Source organism: Saccostrea echinata, unplaced genomic scaffold (genome assembly GCF_033153115.1).
Source record: "Saccostrea echinata isolate AGI-Se365-2 ecotype Australia unplaced genomic scaffold, CSIRO_AGI_Sech_v1 ptg000047l, whole genome shotgun sequence".
Classification (NCBI taxonomy): domain Eukaryota; kingdom Metazoa; phylum Mollusca; class Bivalvia; order Ostreida; family Ostreidae; genus Saccostrea; species Saccostrea echinata.
In genome coordinates this window covers 10,391,250-10,406,690 of record NW_026889796.1, presented here as the reverse complement: position 1 = coordinate 10,406,690, position 15,441 = coordinate 10,391,250, and the positions used below count along the sequence as shown (strand labels likewise).

Sequence of the window (15,441 nt, the reverse complement as noted above, 5' to 3'; positions counted from 1 at the left end):
GACCACTGATGATGGACACAACGAGAGCCCATGAGATTGACATGCATTTTAGTCACTTGACCTTTAACCTCACGAAATTTACATTCAGTTGTAAATATAACTTTGTAGAAATTAGCAAACTTAACTTTGGAAGAGTTATCAAAGAGAAAACAGTTGGAATAATAAAATATATATATATATTTTACAGCAGCGGCCAACAAACTGAAACTACTGTTGAGTTTTGCTGTAGGAGGACTGCTTGGGGATGTGTTTCTGCATCTGTTACCGGAGGCATGGGCAGCTGTTGACAAAGGTAAATACAATACTAGGATATATCCTGACTTTACTTTTTCACTTAACTATCAATATTGCACAAATGTGCATAATAAACATTTTTGGGTACAACTATATTACGTGAACTACAGGTCAGAGCTGTTGCTATCTGTTTGCAAGATGTTAAAATTGAATGGGAACTTTAGAGGATAATTTTACGTAGTATCCACATCTGATTCAATTTTCAATGCAAAAAAGGAGTCCTGTTAAAACTTTTTTGAGCAGTAAAGTAATGGTTTTTGGAAAATCTATCATAAGCATCAAATGTACTTTATAAGTTTTGAAAAATTAATAAGAGAGCATACCTTAGAATGTTGTAATGGCTGATCCTTTTATCATTTTAGCACGTTTATGAAATCAATGGTGTTAGTTTGCAGAGGAAAGCAAACATTAGAGTGATGACAAAGACAGACATGTTTCAGTAATTCTCTAAAGAGATCAATGCCCTGTCATTTTATTGTTCAAGAAACACAATTAGAAAATCAAACTATGTAAGGCACTTATAAGAACAATGAGTTTACAAGAGCAATTTTTTTTAAAATAAGAATTTCCCCAAAATGGCAGTTTGTTGCCAAACTTTTTTCTTCATTTTATGCTTCAGAAAATGTTACTTTCAGGAGCTAATCGGATACTGAGAATACCTTGAATTCTGATAGACTGCAAAAAAAAACTAGTTCTTCAGAATGGTTGTACATGTATATCATCAATTAAAAGGAATTTACACTTTGTCTTGTTTTGCTGGAAGTGTTTTGTCTTTTAGTGGGAATATAAATTCACCCCTCACTTTTTTTTTTTTTTTTTACAAATAAGCTATATGCCTTGAGTCCAATGACCTGTTTTCTAGAAGCTGCTTTAGCACCATGAATCTCTTGTCTAATATCAAATTAAATATTTTTTTTCAAGGATTTTAATGATGGAAGTGTGTAAATGAAGAGAAGTAATTTTGGATTTTATTTTTCTTTAGGAGGACATCATGATCATTTTGGACACACAAAGATTGGCCTGTGGGTCTTAGCAGGAATTCTCTCATTTCTTATCATTGAAAAAGTATTTGCCAAAGAAGGAGAATTTGATCATGTAGGTATAAAACAGAAATATCTTCACATATTGATATTGGCTTCTGGGTTATGAGTTATTTTGTTTTTACAGAAAGCATGTTTATATTGATCTTAATGCTTTCTGATGAAGATACAGTAATTTACCTGTCTCTATATTAATCTGTCCATTAGAGTCTGCTAAGATAAATAAGTGACTTCAAAGATGTTGCACTGCTTTAGGTTAAAGAGGATTTAAACTTTTCTTTCATCATGGATTCTTAAAAGGTTGGAAATGTAATTTAATACCATCAGGGATGCAGTGTTAACAAATATATCTCATTTTATGTCATACAGTGGCTTTTTTCCATTATAAATATTCTGAGTTTTTTTTTTCTATTTTAAATGAATGATTCCTCATGGGGATAATACTGTCTGTAAAAGCATGCATGCAGGCTTCCAGGGGAAAATGGCTAGAAGAAAGTGACATACTTATTTCTAAAAAGACGTTCTGAATAAAAAATTGTCTTTTGTAGTAATGATCGATTTTAATTTGAGTACTGCATATTCAGCCACTGATCGAGTCTGATATGATTTGAAATGGTAAATATTTATACCATATATTATTTGAGATATTCAACACATTCAAATATTGAGGTATAAGTAAATTGTAAAAGAAGAAGACAAGAAGAGGCCATTGATTTTTAAGGATATGGTGCAAGACAAGGATGTTCAGTAAGGCTGTTCAGTTACTGTTGAGTGTGAACATGATAAATAATTAAAGGCCATCAGACATCTGGTAACAGGTTGTGTATTGGTGAGGTAATTGTGTGGTCATGGTTGTTACATGTAGATAAACTTCAGGCTTGTTCTTAATTACCCCATTCAGAATGATATTTGAAAAATTGCTGTTTGTGGTTGTTTGCAGGATCAGAAGCACAGGTTTTGTCAGTTAAATAGTCATACATATAGAAATTACAATGTATACTGTAGTAATTAAAGCTTATCTAATGTTGATAATGAATGATATCTTGCCCTTGATGATTACACAGTGAAAACTGTCTAATCAAACATGGACTGGCAGACAACTTTTGTGTTGGAATGGACAGGGTGTCAGATTGCACAGTGCAAAAAACATAGAAAACAGTAAAATGGGAATTTAAATAAGGGTTCTGTATTTACAGTGAAACAGATTGCACAGGTCCTGGTTAAGAAAGTTTTAACTGTAATAGTTATATATTTCTAAAGTAGATGTTGCAGTGTAATTTGAATTTTTTTTTTAATATAAAATGGATTTTACTGTTCTTAACTTAGAATTTAAATGTTCTTTGGTCTAGTGCATGTTGCCCTGAATTAAGTCTCAGTGCAGTGTACAAAAAAATCAAACTGACTAGCCTTTTTTTCTGTGTTCTTTAGATGCATGATGATTGTGATTCGGATGATGAAGAAGAAGACAACTACAATAGACAGATTTCAGATTTGCCAAAAATAAATGGTTGTGATTTAAAACAAAGGACTAGTACATCAGATAATCATAAAACAAATTACAAAAAGCAAAATCATAGAGTTACATCATCACAAAAAACAGCCTCTGCAGCATCATCCAAACAGCACACCAGCGGGAAACAAGAGGGGGAGTCTGATATCAAGGTATATATTAAAGATGGCATTCGCTGAAAGCATGCCAGTTAGATTTTGATGAAGAGCTTGGTGCAGGGAATGTTATCATATCTGCCATATGTTTTGACATGTTTTTAATTCCAGTGTCTAGAAAAAAAAACATCAAGAAATTCTTTTCTTTTTTTTTTAAGGAAAAATATGTATTCTTATTTTTGGTTGGCTGGTCCAGATCAGTTTAAAATGCATACCATTTATTGAAGGAAAAGTAACATGTCAGAAGAAGAGGAATATTACATGAATTTTTAATTTTCAGATTATTGAATATAATGCATGAATTGGAAAAGTCTAAACTGTGGAAAGTGGAAAAATTATACTGGCACTACATATGTTTAGAATACTTTTACTGTAAGCAGTATATTTGTTTTTATCTTTTGTAGGTTAGTGGATACCTGAACTTGCTGGCCAACGTCATAGACAACTTTACCCATGGTCTAGCTGTAGGTGGAAGCTTTTTAGTCAGCAATAAGGTATACATCAATATCTGTTTATGGGGGGGGGGGGTAACTGGAATGTTAATACACATACAGGTACTTATCTTTCATACTGGCTTGTTCTATCTACTACTGCAATGAAGATTAAAAAAATAAAATTAGAATATGTAACATTAAATAGAGAAAGTATTTAAGAAAGGGGGAAGGTTACTCATAGGAAATTTGTTGAATTCATTGATTTTAAAAAGGTTCGGAAGTGGGTTTGTCATTTTTTCCATCTCTATACTACCATTAGATATCAAAGTGTCTAGATGTCAATAATAATAATGGATATAGATAACCAAAATAAGTTTAATTATCTTTTACAATACGGAACTTTCGAGTTACGGATCCGCTTCGAATATTATCGCTTAACAGACGTAATTGTAGGGCATAATTCACTTCCGCATTCCAACGCAACGTGTAAACAAATATGGAAGACTTCAATAGTTATCAAGTCCCAGCGTTAAAGTATTACTTAAGTACGAAAGGTATAACAACATCCATGTACAGAAAAGCTCATTTGATAAGACTGTGTGAATTGGCAAGAGAAATAGACCTAGAAGATATAGAAACAAAAGATGATTACGTGAATATGGATGTTCGTCGTAGAACTGTCGGAGACCGGATGTTACCAAGCATAAGCGAGGTACAGTTTTATTTTGGAAAAAAATCATAATAATCTCATATATATCTTATACAACAATAAGTAAATTGAATGAATATGAGTTTACTCAGAACTAAAGCTGTAGCAGGGAGAGAGAGAGAGAGAGAGAGAGAGCATCAACGTTACCAATTGTCACCACCATCAAATATATGAGATTTTATAATATCCAGAATTTTATTTGGAGTTTTACAACATTTTTCAGGTTAAATTATGTGACTGGAATGGAGATTTAAAGAAGGTACCAGACATAGACATTGCTGATGTTTTTGTATACTTAATTAATATTGGTTGGGATCAAAATCGCCTTCATTCCTACAAAGTAGACAAGGGTTATTTGTTGTATCAGAACAACCATGTTGACAGTGTTCGAATGTGTCCATTAGATTCGGATTATTCTTATGTCATGTGTAATACAACTCCAGAAACCCGTCAATCGGAGGATCCTTATAGGACATGGTTACTGGTGAAGACTGATGGCTATATCATATCAGGTGGCTGCTCCTGTGTTGCGTAAGTCCAGCTCTGTGCTTTATTATTTATGATATTCATAGTATTTATCATTTAATTAATGTCAATCCCAAAATTGGAGTAATTATTAACATGCTACTTTTTGTCTTTTTAGGGATGATGGTTCTTGCAAGCACTGCACGGCCCTTTCATTTGCTCTTGCAGCTTTTTGCGATCGCCATAAGGACAGGCATACAGAGGTGGGGACAGATGTGAGGTGTGTTTGGGACAAGCCCCGTAAGGAAAGTAAGCCTTGTCGTGTTAAGGAAATTTGTTTTTCCCACAGGACAGTTCCACTGATGCCAAACAAAGTGGATTACCAACCATGCCCTACACCCACCACTGAGGTTAACAGAGAAGTTGAGAAAGAACTGTATAGGATGTGTCACGGTACAGGTGCTCTTCTCTTACACACATTAGACCCACCCTCAAATGAGGATGAAGATCTTCATGAAAATCCGCCTGATATGATAGATGCTGTGACACACACAATTCAGAGTGGAGAGTCCTTGATAGATTATCTGAGAAATGTGTTTAATTCTGATATTATTCAAGAAGTTGAGCAAATCACTTGTGGTCAGAGTGAAAATGAATTGTGGTACAAATACAGATATGGTAGAATTACATCTTCCTTGTTTTCAAAAGTATGCCACTTTAGAGGGGGTAGTCATGATAATTACATCACACGTGAAATTCTGAATATTAACTCCAATGCCTTACACACTGATGCAATAAAGTATGGAAGACAGAATGAAATCGTAGCTAAACAATTGTTTTTTGACATGTATTCCCATTATCATGTAAATGCCAAAATGAGACCTTGTGGCTTAAACATATCTCAGCAACATCCATTTTTAGGTGCATCACCAGATGCATATTTGTCTTGCAAATGTTGTGGAAAAGGTTTAATTGAGGTTAAATGCTCTTACTCCCATAGAAGTGACACACCATATGATGTAGCAAGTGACCGTCATTATCATTTGTATAGAGACACTAATGATGTTGTCAAGCTTAGGGTAGATTCACCGTGGTATGTGCAAATTCAAGGACAGCTTGGTATTTGTAATGCTAGATGGTGTGACTTTGTGTTTTATACAGACATGGGTTTTATAAGTGATAGAATTCATTATGATGAATCTTTCTTCAATGAAATTGTTAACAAGTGCAGCACCTTTTTCATAAATTATGTTCATCCTGCACTGCTTGCTAAAATTTAGAATGTAAATTCTCGACTGTACTTTGATGCCCTTTAGATTAAGCTGTATCATGTATGGTACACTGTATTGTTTTTCTTTTGTCTAATGGTTGAAAAATTATGACAACTGATAGCAATAAAAACCACACACTCATGATTTTATGTTGTTGACTTATATTTTAAATATAAAAAAAATGAAATGCAGTAATTAAATACTTTATGTATAATATGGAACATTGATAAATTAACAATATAATTAAATACTTTATGTATAATATGGAACATTGATAAATTAACAATATAATTAAATACTTTACGTATAATATGGAACATTGATAAATTAACAATGATGAGACAATATATGTAAAAACAACAACTAAAGTTTTCAGGTAACACCAACAATCAAAATAACAAATTGAAAAACCTATAGTCCCCTCCGGTTTCACCGGTAGGGGACTAAAAATATTAAGCATCTTGTTAATTTTTCACAAGAGGTTTAGATAAATTGCATAGAAATGCAGCAACAACCAGAATCTGGCTTGCAATTGGCTTTAAGTTGATTGGTAGGATTCCCGATAAAAGTTTATATGATTTCAAACGTTGTATAGCACGTTCCACATGAATCCGTAGTTTCGCTATCTGTCTTGTTCGCCGAATCTCACTAGCATTTAACCGTTTCCCTTTTCCCCATCGACATTTATGTGTAAATGGTGGTATAACCAACTTTGCCCTTCGCTCCAATAGATAGTCTCTTATGATGAAACCCCGATCAGCCATCACCTCATCTCCAGCAGATATCAAATCCAAGAAATCACTATTGGCTGTAATGTACCTGTCAGACACATTGCCGCCCCACAATTCAGACACATAAGAAAATGCACCGGTAGGAGTTATACCAACAAGGCATTTAAATGTATTATGTCCTTTGTAATTGCTGTATGTTTGGCTTTGAGCAGTAGGTGTCCTTGGCTTTTGAATGAATATTTCAGTACAGTCTATGACAACTCTTGTACGGGGGAATGTCTGTTTGAAAGACCTTGGCATATGTTTTCTGATGCTCTGTAGTGATGGCCATTTCAGTTGAGGTCTGAAAACCTGGAACATGTAGTTTATCCATGTACACACTATTTGTGAAACTCGTGTCTCTGATACACCAAACAAATCACCAATCAAAAAGGCTGGGACAGAAAGTCTTAGTCGAAAAAGGGTTAATAAAAACTCATGGAACTTTGTCAACTTCCTCTTTGGACCTGGTTTTCTGGCTTCAGAGGTTTCATAATTCATGTTTGCTATGCTGTTCTTTCCTGACCAGTACTTGAGTTTGGTGCATACTTTGTCAAGTATTGCTGTAAGCAGAAATAAAATTTTATCCAAAAACAAACATACAAAATACTGCAAAGTATTCAAATATTGTACTTATCAATATTAGCTGCAATTAAGAAAATACATATTAAGCAGTATTAGGTCAATTTTAAACTATATCTTCAAATTTCTTACCAAACAATCCAAACAGCATAGTTATGCTAGGCACTCCTAAATATCTTCTGACTGCCGAGTCGGACCGTGTAATTCTATTGACAAATTGCTCCCTGTGGATATGTTCTGTCTCTTTGGTCATAGTTTCCATATGATGTATATCCTCCATGGTCAGGTCCGTCTGCACAGCAAACTCAACAAAATCTTCACTGCACCTAGGTTCCACAGACCGTTTGCTGTATACATGGTCATGGTCTATAATAATAATAACTTATATTATAAGTTTAATTGATATACATGTATACTACAAAAACAAAAAAGTTAAATTGCATAGAACATTTCAGAATTATGCTAATGAAACATACAATTCATTACACTTACTGCAGTTTCCATAAGAAATGTCCTCAGTCTTGGAGCAAGGTTCCTCAAAACAGTTTTCGTTTGATGTGTGTTCTATGACACACTCATGTGCTATAGGGAGAGGTATATGTACATCTGCATTCCCTTCACATGAAACTGTGATATCCTCCATCTGAAAAAAAAATATGCATTGAAATTTCACATATCATCAATTCAGATGATTCTCTTGGTACTAAACTTAATAATGCATTTATATTTTTTTAATATTAAATTTAATATTACATAGTATTACCCAAGATTACACATAATTGTATGTATATTTTGTTTATTTGATTTCTGATTTCAAACAATTTGTTTCATTGATACACACATAAAATATAGCCTCAAGCAATCCTGGCTTCTTAATTATCCTGTATATGTACACATTTAAAAAATTCATTTTTATATAAATATACATGTAATGCTTTTTTAATATATTTATTATATGTTTAAGCCTAACTTTTATGAGTTATGTATATGTCATGCAGAGACAGTCATTTAATATTATGTCTCCGAGTCTGATCATGATACATGTGTATATATAGGCCTACATTCATAAATTTTCGATGTAGAAATAAAATCAATTATTTACAATACCGATAAACATTCTATTGGTGTACACTGGGTAGAATGAACATCTGACTTCTCCGCTGCTATAGCTGAATCCGACAAAGAATTACACCTGGTCTGTTGACGTTTCTCTATAGAGGTTGTAGTTCTGGACTGTTTGACGATTTTATTGCGCGGAAATAAAGTAGGAACGGGGTTTTCTTCTGTTGGACAACCATCTATGAAATGTCGTGAACATACCGAATGGTAGCGTTTTGGAGCATACTTCTCATCCCTGAAAACCTGCTGCAACCACCTCTTTCTTAGCTTTGCCTTACGTTTAGCTCCTGGGTATGGATAGAACTGTACTCCTCTCATCCACGGATATTTAATTAAATTGGCCTTTTTCCTGCCATCTGATGTGCAACCCGGCACCGAACACCAATAATGACTTGGTTCGTCTCCATTCTTCTCACTTTTTCTCTTTTGGGGCTTGTTTTCGTCTGCCACGTTACGCTCCATTTTGTTTCGATGTCAACAAAATATGCCCTACATTTCAGCATTATCACGTGACAATGGTGTATAAAATCAGAACGAAAACCGTTATATCCCGGTATCTCGGAAGTTCCGTATTGTCAGTGCTAACTGCAGTAATTAGAATCTTGGGGATAGGCCAGTAGCGTAATGTAAAACAAAACTTGATGATGATTAACAGACAGAGAGCAGATGGGTAAACAACACACTGCTTGTATTTACAGGAGGCTGTAATTGAATACAATAAGATTACGTTCAGATTTAATTAGTTCTTGGCAGAAACCTGGATTCATATAAAAAAAGATGATGGTAAATTAAGACACAGGCACACTTCTCATATGCCTCTCAGTAATGATTTTAATCAAGGTGAAAAATATAGGACATACTTTTACGATGTTTTCAGTGAGTAAGAATTAGAGAATTGCAACAAATATTTACCAGAGAACTTGGAAAATTTGGAAAATTATCACAAATATTTTCCAGGAAGCAATAATTGTAGAATTGTAACTGAAATGGAAGTCAGTTACAGACTGAACCATTCTAGAGATACAAAGTATACCTCTAAATCATGGAGGAGATAAAACATTGAATCACTGATGACATATACTGAAACTTCATCTTCCTCAGTCAGGATTTTTACTTTATAGATAAGATTTACTCTCTTGTATATATCTAAGGGGAACCCATGTAGGCTAGGGGAGCAGTCTACCTTATAAAGTGCGATTTTATGTATCATTAAGTTTTTTTTTTAATCTATTTGATTGATCATAATATATATTCAGAATTTTGCTGAAGTTCAAGATTGCATCACATATCTGCATTACAGATTTTCCTATAATTTTCATGACATGCACATTTTTAAAATGCATTGAAATGTACACAGGACTAAATGTTGCTTACCTATTTGAATTTTCAGGCCTTTTTAATACATGCATATGTTTACATTTTTAGGTTGGTTTTGTGACCACACTAGCCATACTTTTACATGAGATTCCACATGAGGTGGGGGATTTTGCCATTCTGTTGAGATCAGGCTTCAACAGGTGGAAAGCTGCTAAAGCACAGGTAATTTATAGTATCTGTAAGTCATTCACTGTTGGATCTACAAAGGTGATTGGAAATTTTGTGCAGTCTCTGTTTCAGAAGTGCCACTGCACAATGAAGTGATCAGGGCATGAAGTCCTCCCCCTCCCCCCTCCCCATTTTGTAAAAAGGAAATACTTGTTTTAATTTGTCTAATTGTATTAATTCAATCTGTTTAAAAGGTATATCATGTACTGTATAAAAAAAACTGCAAAGGATGTCTGTACATAGCAGTATAAATGTTTTACAATTATAGTAGTCATATAATATCTGCTGTAATTAAAATTACTGCCCATATTGTTAACCCACATGCAGAGTATTTTGATCAGTGACTTCTTTTTGAATGGTCACCTTAATGATTGGGTATATATAAATTAAAAAAGAAATTAAAGAAAAAAAAAACTTAGCTGTTCTGAAGGTAATGTGCAAGTACCAAATTGACTATAATACTTACTTTTTCTTGACAAAGTCCTGCAGAAATGAGCATTTTGGATACATTCTAGTAGCATTTATACACTGTAGCTGTAATATATGTTATGCTAATTTAACATTTTGTAGTGTACATGTACTATTACTGCAGTTGAATGGACCAAATTCATGCACTAGCATGAAATATAGTCTTAGAAGAGTTGCAAATTGTCTTGTTTTGTGTTAATTGAGTCAGCATAGATGAAAAATGGTTCAAGTAATGATTCAAATAAATTGTACTATATCAATTTCCTCATTTGGAATTTTTCAAGAATTCATTACTCTTTGGGGAAAAATGTTCTGAGAATTAATCATATGGCCACTTGTAGTATTTTATTTATTGATTTTTCTGTAACGTCCATACTGGAAAAATATTGTGCCTCAATTCTGAAAAATGAACAATTAATCTTGGCTGGGTCACTTAGGCAGAAGAGAATGGTGTAATTAGACTGGCAGTAATCAATATTTATAACTGTTGGATGACATCGAGAGCACTGCCTGTAATTGTCGATATTTAATTTATTTTATTTTTCAGATGATGACAGCGACAGGAGGCATTCTGGGAGTGATAACGGCTCTAACTGCAGAGTCAGCAGAATCTGCCGGTATGAATCAGGGAAAAGTATTGCACTTAGAGATTTACTCGGATTCCAAGTTCTTATCTTTAAAAAAGTTCATGGGGCTTATTTGATTGATATTATCAAAAAAAAAAAAATTAATTCATCTGTTATACAATAGTGAAAGGATGTAAACATATAGGGAATTTTTTTTCTTTGTAGGGGAAAGTACAGCATGGATCCTTCCTTTTACCTCGGGGGGATTCATCTATATTGCCTTGGTCACTGTAGTCCCAGATCTCCTAGATGAAAAACATACAATGTAATTAGACTTCTATTACTCTTATCCCCTCATATTACTATTTTATGTCGGTATATATAACACATGTACTTTAACAATACATTACCAACAAATGTACATTTCCATCTTTACAGTAAAGAAAATAAATCTATACAGGCCAGTTTACTGTACTTAATGGAATTCTTCTCTTTTAGGGAATCTTTGAAGCAGCTTCTGTGTCTATGTGGTGGGATTCTAGCCATGCTGTTAGTAAGCCTCTTCCACTGACCTTTCTGGCCCAAGAATAACTCCAGAACACAGATTAATTTGCATTTTCTATCTACTGTATTTTAAAAATTTTATAGGGAAAAGGTGATATTGAAATACTTTGTAAAATTTTATATATTATATTTTGATGCCCCTTTTATCCTCCAAGTTTGTTGGAGAACAAAACTACATGTATTTTCATTTGAACTGTACACACTTGTTTTATGCCAAAAGGCATTTGGATATTTGTACAGGATATCTGTACAATCTTTTTCATATATCATTGTACATTTACATTATGCAACATTTGTACAAGGTAGGTATTGAATGTGTGCTTTTCCAATCTTTGCCAAATTTCATGTGATAAAGCTTTTCAAAAGCACCTGTATGCCATTTTCAATTGGTGTTCATGATAGATGTCTTTGTAGTATATTTTTGGAAAAATATTGAATCATATTTGACCATAATTTTACTGAAGGAGAAATATTGAATTTATTTTTATATACAATGATCCATGAGGAAAGTATGTCATAGTTTTGGTTTGCCTGTTTGTTTGTCCTTGTTTTAACATTTTAGAGTGACATAACCTTTGAACAAAACAAGGTGGCAACTTTATGTTTGTACATGTATTTCATAGTCTACAAATGAAGCTAAGTTACCAAATATAGATTTGTAACATAACAGGTCAAGTTCATACTTGGAGGGGAAAAGATAAAATAGAAATTTGCCTCCACTGGGCATTAGTATTTTGAAAATTTTGTTGACTGTTAATTTGCATATCAAATATAAATTTAAATCATTATTCTTAAATTTGAATGTACATTATATTTACATGGCCATATCCTGTTAAGTTTGAAATTAAATGCTGTATTTAAGCACATTTTCCTTATTGATGATGTTTATGCAGTGAATTTGATTAACAGGGTTTAACAAAAGAAGGGTTTTTAATTCTCTGCCATGTTTTACATTATACACTCCAATGACTTGGAGAGTTAAGGAAATGTGTTATGATGTGTTAATTTAGCACATTAATCTTAGTGCAATATTTACACACAGTTTTGTGTGTTATATGTTGTATGTTGTAGATTTATCATGAAAAAATAATCTGTTATGGATTCAGAGGTGATATTACTGTGTAAAAGATGTACAGAGTTTTATGATATACATGTATTTTGGTGGAATTTTATTTTTATAAATCATGGAAAGTTTACTTTCTGTCTGTAAACTACATTCATATTTAAAGAAATATTGTGTGTAATTCGGCATATTTTTGACAATGTGATTAAGGTTAAAAATAATGTCTGATTGATATACTGCAGTACATGTATGTTAAAGCATGGCTTTCTTTAGAAAATTATTTTATTTTGTTTTTAGCTCACCTGAGCCGAAGGCTCAAGTGAGCTTTTCTGATCACATTTTGTCTGTAGTCCGTCTGTCCGTCTGTCCGTCTGTCTGTCTGTCTGTCTGTCCGTCCGTCCGTCTGTAAACTTTTCACATTTTCGACTTCTTCTCAAGAACCACTGGGCCAATTTCAACCAAACTTGCCACAAAGTATCCTTGGGTGAAGGGGATTCAAGTTTGTTCAAATGAAGGGCCACGCCCTCATTCAAGGGGAGATAATGAAGAATAGGTGAAAAATTAGTAGCATCTTTTAAAAATCTTCTTCTCAAGAACCACAAAGCCAGGGAAGATGAAACTTATGTGGAAGCATCCTCAGGTAGTGTAGATTCAAGTTTGTTCAAATCATGACCCCCGGGGGTAGGGCGGGGCCACAGTGGAGGATCAAAGTTTTACATAGAAATATATAGGAAAAACCTTTAAAAATCTTCTTCTCAAGAACAGCAAAGCCATGATGAGTCATTTTTATATGGAAGCATCCTCATGTAGTGTAGATTCAAGTTTGTTCAAATCATGACCCCCGGGGGTAGGGCGGGGCCACAATGGAGGATCAAAGTTTTACATAGAAATATATAGGAAAAACCTTTAAAAATCTTCTTCTCAATAACAGCAAAGCCATGATGAGTCATATTTATATGGAAGCATCCTCAGGGTGTAGATTCAAGTTTGTTCAAATCATGACCCCCGGGGGTAGGGCGGGGCCACAATAGAGGATCAAAGTTTTACATAGAAATATATAGGAAAAACCTTTAAAAATCTTCTTCTCAAGAACAGCAAAGCCCTAATTGGTCATATTTATATGGAAGCATCCTCAGGTAGTGTAGATTCAAGTTTGTCCAAATCATGACCCCTGGGGGTAGGGCGGGGCCACAATGGAGGATCAAAGTTTTACATAGAAATATATAGGAAAAATCTTTAAAAATCTTCTTCTCAATAACAGCAAAGCCCTAATTTTCATATTTATATGAAAGCATCCTCAGGTAGTGTAGATTCAAGTTTGTTCAAATCATGACCCCCTGGGGGTAGGGCGGGGCCACAATGGAGGATCAAAGTTTTACATAGAAATATATAGGAAAAATCTTTAAAAATCTTCTTCTCAGGAACAGCAAAGCCCTGATTGATTATATTAATGTGGAAGTATCCTCAGGTAGTGTAGATTCAAGTTTGTTCAAATCATGACCCCCGGGGGTAGGACGGGGCCACAGTGGAGGATCAAATTTTTACATAGAAATATATAGGAAAAACCTTTAAAAATCTTCTTCTCAAGAACAACAAAGCCATGATGAGTCATTTTTATATGGAAGCATCCTCAGGTAGTGTAGATTCAAGTTTGTTCAAATCATGACCCCCTGGGGGTAGGGCGGGGCCACAATGGAGGATCAAAGTTTCACATGTACATAGAAATATATAGGAAAAACCTTTAAAAATCTTCTTAATAACAGCAAAGCCCTAATTGGTCATATTTATATGAAAGCATCCTCAGGTAGTGTAGATTCAAGTTTGTTCAAATCATGACCCCCCGGGGGGTAGGGCGGGGCCACAATGGAGGATCAAAGTTTTACATAGAAATATATAGGAAAAATCTTTAAATATCTTCTTCTCAGGAACAGCAAAGCCCTGATTGATCATATTTATGTGGAAGTATCCTCAGGTAGTGTAGATTCAAGTTTGTTCAAACCATGACCCCCGGGGGTAGGGTGGGGCCACAATGGAGGATAAAAGTCTGAAATAGAAATATATAGGAAGATATGTTCTGATGAAGAACTGCAAAGCCATGATTAGTCATTTGATATGGAAGCATCCTCAGGTAGTGTAAATTCAATTTTGTTCAAATGATGACCCCCGAGGGTAGGGTGGGGCCCAATAAGGGGATCAAAAGTTTTACATAGGAACATATAGAAAAAAATTTCTTCTCAAGAACAGAAAAGCTATGTTTAGTCATATTGATATGGAAGTATCCTCAGGTAGTGTAGATTCAAGTTTGTTCAAATGATGACCCCTGGGATAGGGAGGAGCCACAATGGGGGATCAAATTTTTACAGAAGAATATATGGGAATTTTTTTTTAAAATCTTCTCAAGTACAACAAAGCCATTTGTTAAAACAAATTATATATTGACATGGAAGCATCATCAGGTAGTTTAATATTGAAGCCCCCCCCCCCCCCCCTTTGCCAATGTGCTCAGGTGAGCGATGTGGCCCATGGGCCTCTTGTTATTTCAAGAAATGCCAATATAATGATTTACAGAAGCATGTTGGTAAACAAAAATTTCACAAATATTCATCATAGAAAGATCTCAGATGCTCTCCTGTGCCTCCCAAACAATTTAAAGTATAGGTGTTACTCAGTGTCACAGCTTTTCTATTGCATTTTAAATTGAAACCTGTTTTAAATTTTGTTCATTCTTGAATTTATTTCCGCTCACACATAGTTGGCATCCTGTTAATAAATACATGTATATAATCAGAGTTGTTGATGTCTTCAAACTGGTTTTTCTTGTTTCCCTTTTTCCATGAGATCTGAGGATTTAGATTTTGTAAATATCAATAATATCAAAACTGGGGG

At 34.1% G+C, this 15,441-nt stretch overlaps 3 protein-coding genes across 3 annotated transcripts in view; 2 read left to right on the top strand and 1 right to left on the bottom strand.

The window, feature by feature from the left end:
• LOC133202699 (zinc transporter ZIP13-like) overlaps positions 1 to 15,441 on the top strand; it is a 23,552-nt gene extending 8,111 nt beyond the window's left edge. The window contains exons 2-9 of the mRNA XM_061338557.1: positions 188 to 292; positions 1,277 to 1,389; positions 2,763 to 2,996; positions 3,404 to 3,493; positions 9,775 to 9,888; positions 10,910 to 10,979; positions 11,154 to 11,253; positions 11,427 to 15,441. Coding sequence (XP_061194541.1) covers positions 188 to 292; positions 1,277 to 1,389; positions 2,763 to 2,996; positions 3,404 to 3,493; positions 9,775 to 9,888; positions 10,910 to 10,979; positions 11,154 to 11,253; positions 11,427 to 11,499 — 899 coding nt within the window. The 3' untranslated portion in view covers positions 11,500 to 15,441. The remainder of the gene's footprint in view (positions 1 to 187; positions 293 to 1,276; positions 1,390 to 2,762; positions 2,997 to 3,403; positions 3,494 to 9,774; positions 9,889 to 10,909; positions 10,980 to 11,153; positions 11,254 to 11,426) is intronic.
• On the top strand, positions 3,834 to 5,980 carry LOC133202443 (uncharacterized). The gene is made up of 3 exons (XM_061338269.1): positions 3,834 to 4,145; positions 4,366 to 4,673; positions 4,786 to 5,980. Exons 1-3 carry the CDS (start codon positions 3,930 to 3,932, stop codon positions 5,885 to 5,887), a joined length of 1,626 nt encoding a protein of 541 aa, XP_061194253.1. The 5' UTR covers positions 3,834 to 3,929; the 3' UTR covers positions 5,888 to 5,980.
• LOC133202837 (uncharacterized) lies at positions 6,343 to 8,844 on the bottom strand. Its single transcript, XM_061338713.1, has 4 exons — positions 8,338 to 8,844; positions 7,723 to 7,873; positions 7,363 to 7,596; positions 6,343 to 7,211 (listed from the first exon to the last, which is right to left on the bottom strand). The coding sequence occupies exons 1-4, from the start codon at positions 8,809 to 8,811 to the stop codon at positions 6,343 to 6,345; spliced, it is 1,728 nt and encodes a 575-aa protein (XP_061194697.1). The 5' UTR covers positions 8,812 to 8,844.